This window comes from Tasmannia lanceolata, unplaced genomic scaffold, assembly GCF_043159265.1.
Source record: "Tasmannia lanceolata isolate RefF3 unplaced genomic scaffold, GAP_Taslan_0.1 ptg000006l, whole genome shotgun sequence".
In the NCBI taxonomy this organism is placed as follows: domain Eukaryota; kingdom Viridiplantae; phylum Streptophyta; class Magnoliopsida; order Canellales; family Winteraceae; genus Tasmannia; species Tasmannia lanceolata.
Genome location: NW_027518683.1, coordinates 46,833,832 through 46,847,259, shown reverse-complemented (window position 1 = coordinate 46,847,259; position 13,428 = coordinate 46,833,832). Strand labels below are relative to the sequence as shown.

The 13,428-nt window shown below is 37.6% G+C and overlaps 1 protein-coding gene and 1 long non-coding RNA gene across 2 annotated transcripts; both read left to right on the top strand.

Moving 5' to 3' along the window:
- Window positions 1-4,915: 4,915 nt before the first annotated feature.
- On the top strand, window positions 4,916-8,673 carry LOC143879102 (putative disease resistance protein RGA3). Its single transcript, XM_077381291.1, has one exon. It carries the CDS (start codon window positions 5,185-5,187, stop codon window positions 8,671-8,673), a length of 3,489 nt encoding a protein of 1,162 aa, XP_077237406.1. The 5' UTR covers window positions 4,916-5,184.
- Window positions 8,674-8,681: 8 nt separating this feature from the next.
- Window positions 8,682-13,155, top strand: LOC143880392 (uncharacterized). Its single transcript, XR_013251680.1, has 2 exons — window positions 8,682-8,945; window positions 12,939-13,155. It is a non-coding gene; the product is annotated as an uncharacterized LOC143880392 (long non-coding RNA).
- The last annotated feature ends 273 nt before the right edge of the window (window positions 13,156-13,428 follow it).

Below are 13,428 nucleotides of genomic sequence, written 5' to 3'. Positions count from 1 at the left end.
ACTGAAAACATTTTTTGTTTTTTTTTTCTTCTTTTAGAAACAAAAGATAGTGTGTCATTACTAAAAATAAATATTAATGATATTATTAATAATAAATAAAAAGAATTTACTTCTCGGATTCGGATGTTAAACGGATCGGATATACCATTTACCAGATTCGCATCCGCTTAGAGCCGGATATCTCATAAACGGATTCGGATAATATCCGCTTGAAACGGATCCGGATAATATTCGCTTTAAACGGATTCGGATGCGGACGGTAATCGAATTTTCGAATATCCATTTACACCCCTAGTGTTGGCCAACAATTAAGCTTTGGTTTATCAAATTAAAGGTCCCTATACAGGTTTTTTGAAAGACTTATGATGGCTGTCGTTCATCCTGAACGGTTCGTTTACGCGAGGTGATAGTGGAGCCCATTAAATTTCAGGAATGGGCATAAAACTAAAAGTCACTTTTTAATGTACACAGATGAATTTCTTAGATCAAAGAAATAGTTAGGCCTTATTGTGATTTTTTTTTCGCATTTATTTCTAAGAAAATACATATAAAAATCTTCTCTTACAAAGTGCACGTTTGGCTGTCCGGAATTTGCTTTCATGATAAATGGGCATCTTCTAGTGGATATTACAATGAAATCCCTAAGAATAAGAAAACTAAATCCTGGAATTTGTTTTCATTACCGGAAGCTGGTTCCGAAGGCCATCTATTTCTCAGAAAAAAAAAAAAAAAAAAAAAAGTGTGAATGGAATCTTTAAAATTTGACTAGTCCGCCTATGGTGCGAATGGAATATCTTGTGGGTAACTTGGGGGAAAACATATCCTTACTCTCCACATGGTGAGTCCACCTAACAAATTTGACTAGCCAATGTATTGTGTGAATGGAATCTCGTTCCCTAAGTACCAACAGTAGCCCACTTTTGGATACCTACCCAAAAAAAATACATCTAAAATCTACCTGAAAATACATCTAAAAAAAAACATCTAAAATCTACCAAAAAAGAAACAATCTAAAACTCGAGGATGAGTCTTCTTGAACAAAGAAAGTTTTGCGAACTTCAAGATCGTGCGGATGGTCCGTTTCGAGTTCAATCACCCGAAGATTATGGCGTTTCAACTACTTTCAATGTTTTTTTATCTACCCAACATGATATATATGTAAAATCCAGACCTTTGATCATTTTATTCCAGTATGATGATCGTTGCACCGTGCTTTTAATGTAAAGACTTTTCTAAGGGGAACAATAAATGAGGCATCATAGATCAAGGGCCGAGATTATTCGATTGATTTGGCTGGTCGTTGTCCAGCCCCAACTTTCTACCGACAAATCTGACCAACCCACGTGGGCTTTGATTAAAGTTGGTGGTACTGCATGCTTTCTTTCTCACTGCTCTCTCCCTTCATTATTTTCTCCATATCCACTGTAGACAAAACATCTGGTGTTCGTTCGTTCTTTCCTAGACGAGGAGGAGGAGGAGAAGAAGTTATGGCGATGATGTTTGTAACCCCTGTTGTTACGAACATGGTAAGAGGGTAAAACCCATCTTATCTTCCCACGATATACATTGGCCGACAAATTGGACTAGTCTGCGTATCGTGTGAATGGAATCTCTATCGTAAAATAAGGATAAGGAAAATCTATCCTTATTTTTCAACTACCTGTCCATTTCACACTTAATATATATATTGGAGGGTTAAGATCATCCAGCCAGAAGATTTTTCGGATATAGTCTAATCAACTGCACGGATCTCAACAGATGAATGAATCAGATCATACAAATAGGTGGGCCCCACTATACACCACCATTAATATGTGATCCACATGATAGGTTGTCCCATCCCATATTCCCATCCCTCCCAAACATGGCATGCGTAAAGTAAAGACTTTTCTATGGGGAAGGTTAAGTGAGAGCTACGAGACATCATAGATGAAGGGCCGAGATCATCCCATTGATTTGGCTAGACTTATGGTCGTTGTCCACTCTCGCTCTTCATTATTTTCTCCATCTCTACTGAGTCTGAGACGTCTGATTCGGATTTTCTTCTTTGGTAGAGTATGGCAGAAATCACGAGAAATTAAATCAATATGGGGTTTTGAGGAGGAGCTTGAAAAGTTAGAAAGCGCAGTGACAATTATTCAAGACGTGAATCTAGTCCAGTAGAATTTGATAAAATATTTTGTCAAATTATTTATTGTTATTTACAAAAGAGATTTTTCAGATTTCTTTTGAAAGTCCAATAGTGATAAATGATTGTAATTATTTCAACTCTAAGGACAAGTTTGGCTACCATGGATTTTTTTTTCATGATAAATCGGTGTTTCCAAGTGGAGATGAAGATGAAGATGGTAAAAATCAGGAGACATAAAACAGGAAACTAGTGTCTCCAAGTGATGAGAAGCGGCAAAAAAATGAGAAAACAGCTATAGTTTTCGGTTTTTTGTTTCCTGATTTTTAGCCATTTCACTCACCCAACTCCCAATTGGCCAATCCCTCTCTCACCACTTATCATTTACTTACCTTATCATTTAAAATAGAGGAGTTAAAAATAAAAAAGCACATTAAATAAACGTCTATTGAATAATCAAAACACCCTTTCTTAAACAGATATTCTTTTAAATCGAAGCACCTTTTTCTATTTTTATATATGTTAAAAATAAAATTTTTAAAAAATATTCAACATTTGTAAGGTCATGAATGAATCCACCTTTGCACATATGACATACACTTTGTTTCTCAAAACTTGAGATCGTGGGCTCGATCCCAGCTTACCTACCCAACATGATATATATATGTAAAATCCAGACCTTTGATCATTTTATTCCATTATGATGATCGTTGCACCGTGCTTTTAATGTAAAGACTTTTCTAAGGGGAACAATAAATGAGGCATCATAGATCAAGGGCCGAGATTATTCGATTATTCGATTGATTTGGCTGGTCGCTGTCCAGGCCCAACTTTCTACCGACAAATCTGACCAACCCACGTGGGCTTTGATTAAAGTTGGTGGTACTGCATTCTTTCTTTCTCACTGCTCTCTGCCTTCATTATTTTCTCCATATCCACTGTACACAAAACATCTGGAAAATTTTACTGGTCATTGAGCTTAGACCCGCACCCGGCCCGTACTGGCCGGGTCGACCCTCGGGTCATCCGGATTTTTTACATATTTTTAAATTTTTTTTTTTTTTGTATAGGGATTCGCTAGCCACCTTCGGCGAGGCTACTTTTCAGCTTGTCACCTATCCTTTGCTGCAAATATCGGGCAGAAGTTGGCTAGCAATAAATAATAGCAATATATAATAATCATGCGGGTACTAAGTTTTAAATGAAAAATTACGGAAAAATGGTGGCAAAGCAGAAAAATTTCCAAAAAAATACCTATTAAAATGTGACAATTACGAAAAAACCTAGAAAGAAAGTTATAAAATTATGACAATTACGAGAAAAAAAGGCTAAAATAAAACTTTTGTACTTCTCTACGGCACCCGCGGGCTCCTGCGGGTCCACCCGGCCCAGCCCAATTTCGACAGGCCAGGTGGACCCGCTGGTCCGGGTCACTTTTTGCCAGGTCTAAGTGCTTTCATGGTGGGCCCCCATATTGCTCGATCTTCGATCCTACGGTTATTAACTCAGTGGGCTATCCAATCAAGAATGGACAGTTGTGTAATCACCAATCCAATCAAAGCACCCCAATTAAGATAATGTCAGGTGATGATAGGAGTTTTTATTTGTGGGCCCACATTGGTGGAGCTAAATATCATAGCAGCAATCTTTAAAATTGGTGCAAAATTGTGAATAAAGCCTGCATGTGGAGTTGGTATCTATAAAATGTTGCTTACAGTAATCAAATTGAGTTAATGTGTTGTTTTTTTTTCTTTTATTATTTTAAAATTTTTTGCTTCTCAAGAGTTTAAGATGATTAACATTCTTCGACACTTCAAAACTCGAGGATGAGTCTTCTTGAACAAGAGAAGTTTGGCAAATTTCAAGATCGTGCGGATGGTCTATTTCGAGTTCAATCACCAGAAGATTATAGCGTTTCAACTACTTTCAATGTTTTTGAAAGTAGTTAGGGGTGAGAGATTTAGAGGTGGAATGGGTTAGGATTGACCATCCTCAGCCCAATGCCCGGGTTGGGTTCCAACCCGGCCAAGTTGGACCCCGAGTTACTTTCTAGGTAGTGAGTCCACCGATAAAGGCATGCTTATACTTTGTTGCAACTTGCAAGAAGTAAGAACATGGTAAGAGGGTAAAACCCATCTTATCTTCCCACGATATACATTGGCCGAAGAATTTGACCAGTCTGAGTATTGTGTGAATGGAGTCTCTATCGTAAAATAGGATAATCTATACTTATTTTACACATGATTTTTTCAACTACCTGTCCATTTAACACTTAATACATTGGCCAGAAGATTTTTCGGATATAGTCTAATCAACTGCAAGGATCTCAACAGATCATACAAATAGGTGGGCCCCACTATACATTTTTTTTCGCGTAGAAGAAAATACAGCACCATTAATATGTGATCCACATGATAGGTTGTCCCATCCCATCCCTTCGAAACATGGCATGCGTAAAGTAAAGACTTTTCTATGGGGAAGGGTAAGTGAGAGCTACGAGACATCATAGATGAAGGGCCGAGATCATCCCATTGACTTGTGGTCGTTGTCCAGGCTCAACTTTCCACCGACATATCTGACTAACCCACGTGGGCTTCATTACTTTTGATTAAACTTAATACTTCTTCTCTCTCTCTCTCTTCATTATTTTCTCCATCTCTACTGAGTCTGAGACGTCTGGTTCGGATTTTCTTCTTTGGTAGAGTATGGCAGAAATCGCGATGATGTTTGTAACCCCTGTTGTTGATGAACTGCTTGGAACTTTGACGGCATTGGCAATACAAGAAATAAAATCAATACGGGGTGTTAAGAAGGAGCTGAAAAAGTTACAGAGCACGGTAGAAAAAATTCGAAACGTGCTTGAAGATGCTGAGGAAAGGCAAATCCACTATAAGTCTGTGCGAGATTGGCTTGTTGAACTCAAGCATATCGCTTATGACGCTGATGACATATTGGACGATGTTGCTACGGAAGCTCTACGGTCTACGTTGAAGGACCAAGTTGAAACAAGCAAAAGAAATGAGGTGCGGAGATTCTTCTGCACTTGTTTCAGTTCCATGAACCCTGTTCTATATCGATGCCACATTGCACATAAGATCAGTGATATTAGAGGGAGGTTAGATGAGATAGCAAAGCAAAAAAATGACTTCCATCTCGAAATAAGAGAAGGATGGAGGCGTCCCCAGATCGAGGAGGTGCGACGAGAAACTAGCTCTTTCGTAAAAGATTCTGATGTTATTGGTAGACAGGTCGACAAAGACAAAATCATACAATTGCTGGTATCAGATGAGGATGTTGAATTGTCTGTTATTCCAATAGCTGGCATGGGTGGGCTTGGGAAGACTACTCTTGCTCAATTCGTCTACAACGATCACAGGGTCAAGACGCATTTTGGGCTAAAAGCCTGGGCTTGTGTGTCTGACAATTTTGATGTACGGCGAATAACAAATGATATCACTGAATCTGCAACTAAATCCAAATGTCATCTCTCAACACTGGATGCCATCCAAGGGCATCTCCAAGACGTACTGAAGGATCAAAGATTTTTAATTGTTCTCGATGACGTGTGGTATGAAAATCAAATTCATTCTCATTGGGTTAGTCTACGAGCTCCCTTTGGAGTTGGAGCGAAAGGAAGTAAAATTATCATTACTACACGAGATGAAAGGGTTGCAAGGACGATGGCCGCAATTCGTTCCCACCATTTGGAGGTTTTATCAGATGATGATTGTTGGAAATTGTTTACTCGGCATGCATTTGAGGGAGGGATTTCAAATGCCCATCGGGAACTGGAGGAAATTGGTAGGCAAATCGTGCACAAGTGCAATGGTCTTCCTTTAGCAGTAAAGACATTGGGGGGAACCTTGTCTTGTAAAACGAATGTGAGCGAGTGGGAAATGATTTTGAAAAGCGAAATATGGAAGGATGAGGTTAATAAAATTTTGCCAGCTTTGAGATTGAGCTATCGTCACCTGCCAACAAATCAAAAGCAATGTTTTGCCTATTGTGCCATATTTCCTAAAGACGATGAGTTTGAGAAGGACGTGTTGGTCCGACGATGGATGGCTGCGGGCTTCATTCAACCCAACGGAAGCTTACTCCTAGAAGATATTGGTGGGAAGATATTTGATGATTTATTTCTAAAGTCTTTCTTTCAATATTCTTATGAATGGGATGGGACTTCAGTATACGTGATGCATGATCTCATGCATGATCTAGCAGAATCTATCTCAGGTGATGAATGTTGTAGAATAGGTGATGAATGTTGTAGAATGGAAGACGGTACGCCACGAAGCATCCCTGAAATGGCGCGTCATTTATCATGGACTGACGTCAGGGAGGGTTCAATGTCTTTGGAGGCCTTGAAGAAATTTAAGAGACTGCGCACTTTACGACTGAAGACTCCATCTTCCATTGACAACCAGATTCTCAATGATGCATTGATGGAGTTGAGATGCCTGCGTGTATTGGATTTGAGTAGGTCTAAATTCGACAAGTTGCCGGATTCGATTGTCCATTTGAAACATCTACGCTACCTTGACCTCACTGGCACGGAGATAGATGGGCTGCCGGAATCGGTAAGTAGTCTCTGTAATTTGCAAACACTAGGTCTGAATTTGTGCATCAATCTTAAAGGGTTACCCTATTCGATTGGCCATTTGAAACATCTACGCCACCTTGACCTCTCTTACACGAAGATAGATAAGCTGCCTGAATCAGTAACTAGTCTCTGTAATTTGCAAACGCTAGGTCTGAAATCTTGCGAGAATCTTGAAGGGCTATCCAAAGGTATCACGAATCTAGTTAATCTACGACATATTGCTCTAGATCGGGGCAGCTGGGACTTGATTTCTGTGCCAGGAATTGGAAAATTAACTTCGCTCCAAACATTGCCGAAATTCAAGGTGTGCAAAGAGAGTGGTTGTCAGATAGGAGAGTTGAAGAACATGAGGAACATTAAGGGAAGACTAGAGTTGAAGAACATGAGGAACATTAAGGGAAGACTTGAGATTTCGGGTCTCGAGGACGTGCAAAACATAGAGGAGGCGAAAGAAGCCAACTTGAAAGATAAGAAATACCTTAATGAGTTGAGTTTGGAATGGGTCCGAGATGACAGTTCACAAGATGGAGGAGTCAATGATGATGGGGTATTGGAAGGCCTCCAACCCCATGCCAACCTCAAAGAATTACATATAAAATCCTATGGCGGTGTCAGTTTTCCAAGTTGGATGTCACATCTCTCCAATCTGACTTGCTTTGCCGTTGAGGATTGTAGAAATTGCGAACATCTCTTTCCTCTTGATTGCCAGCTACCTTCTCTTTGTAAGCTCACCTTACAGAACTGCCCCAAGCTGCAGGAGTTGCCCGCTGACCTTCCTGCCGTCACAGAGTTACATATAAATGGTTGCGGAGAATTGAGTGCCCTTCCGAGGCTCCCATCTATTTGTGACTTAAAACTCCATAGTTGTGGCATGAAGATGCTATCAAGCTTGACAACCCCTTGCCTTGTCTCTCTTCAAAGGTTAAGCATAGGATGGTGTGATCAGTTGGAGTGTTTTCTCGAGGAGGTGTCTTTGCAAGATCTAACCTCTCTCCAACATTTGAGAATCTTTGGCTGTCCACGACTAAAGTCCTTGGGATATGGAGAGGGGGGGCTTCTCACCACGCTCAAATCTCTACAAATTGAGCGTTGTCCTAATCTCAAGTCCATGCCTACTCGTCTGGAAAACCTCACCTCCCTCGTAGAGTTATCCATTGCTACTCAACTCCCGCTTTTCTCGAAAGAGTCAGCACTGCCCATGACAATTCAAGACCTTCAAATATTTTCATGTGACAATCTCAAGTCCTTGCCCAAGGGGATGCAAAGCCTCACCTCTCTCGAAGAATTGGTAATCCGTGAATGTCCTCAACTCCATTCCTTGTTTCCTGATGATGAAAATAATGACTATGGGCTGCCCACCGAGCTCAATACTCTAGAAATCGACACTTGTCCTAATCTCAAGTCCTTGCCCATGCAAAGCCTCACCTCTCTCAAAAAATTGGTAATCTGTGAATGTCCTCAACTCCATTCCTTGTTTCTAGATGATGAAAATAATCACCATCGGCTGCCCACCACGCTCAATACTCTAGAAATCTCCACTTTTCCTAATCTCAACTCCTTGCCCAAGGGGATGCAAAGCCTCACCTCTCTCAAGTCTTTGAGAATCAATAGTTGTCCTCAACTCTTTTCGTTGTTCCCTGATGATAACAACAATGAGTATGGGCTGCCCACAACTCTCGTCCGTCTTTACATCGGCGGTTGTGAAAATCTCAAGTCCTTACCCAATCGGATGCAAAACCTCACATCCCTTGAGTCTTTATCTATTTGGAATTGTCCAGAAATATCATCCTTGCCAGAAGGTGGCCTCCCCACCACACTTGGATATTTGAGTATTGAGGAATGTCCTAAATTGACGGAACGATGTCAAAAGAACAGCGGCCAAGATTGGCCCAAGATACAACACATCCCCACTATAACTGTAGATTATCGTCTTCTAGACAGATAAAGGTGCGACCTCTTTCCCTGTTTAAACATTTTCTACCATTGCATTATTATTATTATTATTAATTAAATCTTCATGATTTTAAGAAAAATTAAAGAAAGTAAGGCAAAGACTATCCTTCTGTACAAAACACGGCAGATGTAGAAACATGAACGGAGGAATCTAAGAAAAAGGATGGGGTTTCGATTTTTGGATTAAAGGAGCGTATGAAGATTAAAGGATGGATTGTTGGATTACTCTCACTTCCTCTACCTCACCATCCACAACCACGACAGGTAAACAAAATTAATAATTTCTTTTTTTTCATTAACACAAAATTGGACCATGTCTGTCTGCTTTTTTTTTGTAATATATATTCTGAAGATTTTCTATTTAACTCTGGAATCATTAAAAATGATTTCTCTATTTTTAAGTAAGTTTCAGAAAAATAAGAACCGGGATTCTAACCAGTACTGTGTTGGATTGTATATGCTCTCTGTTTTAGAACTAATGTTTTCCAAAACAGAGGAATGCTAAAATGAAGAGCGTCCTTACAAAAATAAAGGAAAAGGGCGCTCCCATTGGATCCATTTTGCAAAACCGTATTTATTATGGCATTGAAAAGGCAAAATTAAAGGAATCATAAATGCTTATAAATGAGGTTTGGCAACATGGATCCAATGGGAGTGCCCTTGTGCGCGCTTTGACAGTCAATAGCAAGCTTTGTTTTATTTCCTTATTTTATTGGCATAAGAGTAGGAGTATTTTTCCTTATTTTCTTAGTTACTATGTCAGTAGGATTTGTTTCCCTATTTTGTTGGTTTCTTACTTTATTAGTTTCTTAAAGTCTATAGGATGATTTTCCTTATTTGTTTAGTTACATTTAACAGAAATTAGTTATAAATGTTAACATTTTCCATATTGGTTATAGTGGTATATTAAATTACATATTATAGGTTCTGAATGCTGCTACCCCTTCGACACAGCCTGAAACTAATTGCGCTCCAAGTCGGGCAGCTCCAGCCAATGAGGTATCTACATTTATTTATTTTTTCTTTTTTTTGAACAAAACTATGTTTATTACATTGCCGTCCACATGGGTTATTACTTTACTAGTATATTTGATTCGATTGCACGTACTAATTAATTTCATTTGTAGGTTGTGGTTGAGGTCTATTTGATGAGTGGCCTACAGCCTGATACAAAAGTGGCATGAGGAATTCTTCTAAGTGATGATTTATCTAAAATAGTGGGAGGATTACAACTAGGTCGTGGATTTTCCGAAGTTTCTATCAAGGTCTCGCTGATGCATGATGATCCTTTGTTTAAAAAGTTTGTACCTTTTTAATACTTGAAAATTTTAATCGATATAGTTACTAATTATTTATAAATTATCCTTTTGCAGGTACAACGCATATAGAGCGAAAGGGGGAAATGATTTGACTAATAGTTGATATAATAGTTTATAAGCAAGAATTGTAATATGGACAAGTTTGTTTTACGAATGAATTGTTTCCTAATGAATTGAATGGTTTTGATATTAATGAATGAAATGATTCTCTCTCTCTCTCTCTCTCTCTCTCTCTCTCTATATATATATATATATATATATATATATATATATATATATATATATATATATATAATGGTTGTATGGAGATATTTTCATGAATGAAAGCTATTACTGTCAATTGTGCTAGAATCGAAGAAGCGATTAGAAGGTAAATTTTCTTTTCTTCTATTCATTTTTTTCCTAATTATATCTCAATCCTAACACTGTCCATTGTCGTCTGTCACATCTTTGATTTTAGATTTCATCTCTCGAAGATATCAAGGAGGATATAGTGCCTCCCTTTAGGTAAAGTCTATCTAGGCACCATTGTTTAGACCTTTGAATTGAGTAGGTGCATATCTTGTGGATGTCATTTTAACTTGGAGCATTGCATTTTCTAGTTTCCCTTCATTCATTTTGTAAATTCATATGGTTGTCTCTCTCTCTCTCTCTCTCTCTCTTACATTTTTTTTTTTTTTCTTTATTATATTGAAGTCATTTTCCTTTTCTTCTTGCTTATATTCTAAGTTTTGTGATTGGTCGGTGTTTTGTAGGTGAAGATTTAGTATCATGATAGTATCCATTCTTCTAAGCTTTATAAGTACGTATTGTCAAAATAATTTTTTGTTTTCTATCCTTTACACATTATGTGTATTGATAGCATGCTCTAATATTTATGATTTTTTTGTGTTTTTCAAGTGAAGATTGTCTTTCCGCTTGGATTTCATAAGGAATAGTGAAGTTAATTAAGGTTTCCTTTTTGCCAATCTTTTAAAAAAAGTGACGTTCAGGTTCCTTTAAAGTAATGTAATATCAATTTTTCATGTATTTTTTCTTATTTCCTTTTTTCTGTTCACAGGAGCAGGAGCAGTTGGCCAGCATAATTCAGTTCCTCACAAGTACGTAGTACTCCAGCTTTTTACTACTCTCTTTATTCATAATTATTTAGAACTCATTCAGACAATCCTTATCTTAATATAATCTATAATATATACTGAGCGTGAAGAGCTGGTAGAACTCATTCAGTTTGGAGGTTTGATATATGTCTTCATGTCGACATGTCGATGTGTCTATGTTCTTTGTATTACAGTTGCAGTGCCAGACAAATCTCTTTCTGGTCCATGGCCTTCTATGCTTTCCTGGTGAGTAGGCTCTGACTTATTTTATGAAAAAGTTTAAGTTGATCTTATTCGTTTTAGAACCAATGCTTATCTAAGTTGGATGGTTTCCATTCCGAGAACGAATTGCATAGAAAAACCCATTTCATGTTCTAGTTTGATGCCCAGTTCTGAACTTGTGTGAGTCCCACAATCTCTGTTTTTGAATGTTTTGAACTTGTTCTGTACTATCAATGAAGACAATAGTATTAGAAATGCTAACTATGATGTTTTGTTTCACATAAAAAATAACAATATAATTGCAATAGTTATTGTAATACCCGGTGCCCACTTGGACACTCACGTGATCACCACAAATTTCATGAAGTTTCATGAAGTGTGTGGGCTTGAGTTAAGTCGGTGGACTTAATAGTTTTTTTTATAAATAAAAGAACAGAACTGCCCCTCTTATCTCTTATGCTCATATAAGCATCCGAGAGTTTATTTCTCTCTTTCACAGACAACTTAGACACTTAGGTTTAGAAAGGAAAAAAGAAAGAAAGAGAGCTACAACAATTTTGCCACAAACCCTTTTCCCATCCTTTAGGCATACTAACCCCCCAAGTTCGCCATCCAATCTCTCCAAACAATCACTCTCCACGGGTAAGTTTCATTATATGGGTTTTTCCCTTTTTCTTTTTTTATTTCTAACTTAAATACTTTAGAATTTAGGGATAGTATAGTGATGATAAACGAAATATTTAGAAGTGGGCTTTGGACGTTTAGGTCAAGTATAGAGGGTGAGTGATTCTCTACCTTCTCTAGATTATTTTAGAGCGTTATTTCAAAGTGGTTTTGGATATTATCTTTGGTATTTGGCTATATGGATAAAGGTATTAGTTTATGTGATATATTATTTTGAAAATCGATTTTGGTTCTAAATAAAGTTCTCAGATCAAGTATACAAAATTGGTATTTTATTTGTATCATTGGAAATTTGTCTGAGTTAGAAGTTCGATGCTTTGACCTTGAATTGTGAAATATTGCACTTTGTGATCTTTGAATATTACCTTAGTAAACTCTGAATAAATTGATATTATGTTTCGTATTGGTGTTGACACAGCCTCGCTATGTTCTGGACCCTGCCAGTTGGGGGATTAGGCACTGGCAGCATGATCATGTTATTCTGTTCTACGTGGTATTATTGTAAACCTGCCACAGGTGTATATGGTTTTTGGGCCTTGTCACAGGGTTACTGTGGCCGTAGTCACAAAGGCTGTGGATTTTTAGAAGTGATTCTGTAGAAGTGTTTTGGCAAAGAATATAGATTTCAGAAGTATTTCTATAAAGAATATAGATTTTTCAAAAGTACTTTTGCAATGAAAATAGATTTTTTCTCAAAGTGTTTTAAATTCAGGAATTGTTTTATAGAAAAATAGTTTGCAGAACCTTGGAAATATGAATTCAGAAATTCTTATCATTTTATAAATACATATATTTGTCTATTTACATCTTGTAAGTGATTTTATTAAAAACCTTTGTTTGAGCTGTTTGATTTCGAATACTTGATCCGACTAGTTAAGGTTGAAAATTACTTATTGAGTCATTTAGCTCACTCTATATATTTTATTTTTTTACAGATGATCAGCCGGTCTAGTAGGAGATTTTTGGGAGCTGATAGTTTATCCTTTCTTTTTGGCTTGTAGGAGAAAACTCACTGTAAAAATTGCAACTTTTCTTGTTTATAGCTTGTACTTATTTTGGCCTATGAGATATGGTTTGAGGATTTTGGATCTGTACAAAACTCTGACCTTGTTTATAAGAGAAGTGGACTTTATGAGGCCTTCATTAGCTTTATTTAGAAATGTTATAATATGAGACCTTGCATGCTTATGGAACTGACACAATGAGTATGTGGTCGCTGCCAAGTTACTGGCTCGTGCTGCCGGGTTCGGGGCATGACAGTTATATTAAGAACATGCAAAATATTACTCGGCAAGGCCAATGGTGAAATTACAGAATGGCTGGTTATATAAATATTATAAAAAAGCTTACTTGGCAAGGCCAAAGGTGAAATCACAGATTGGCTCTTTTCCCACACACTTTCATCTCTAATCCTCATCCTAATTA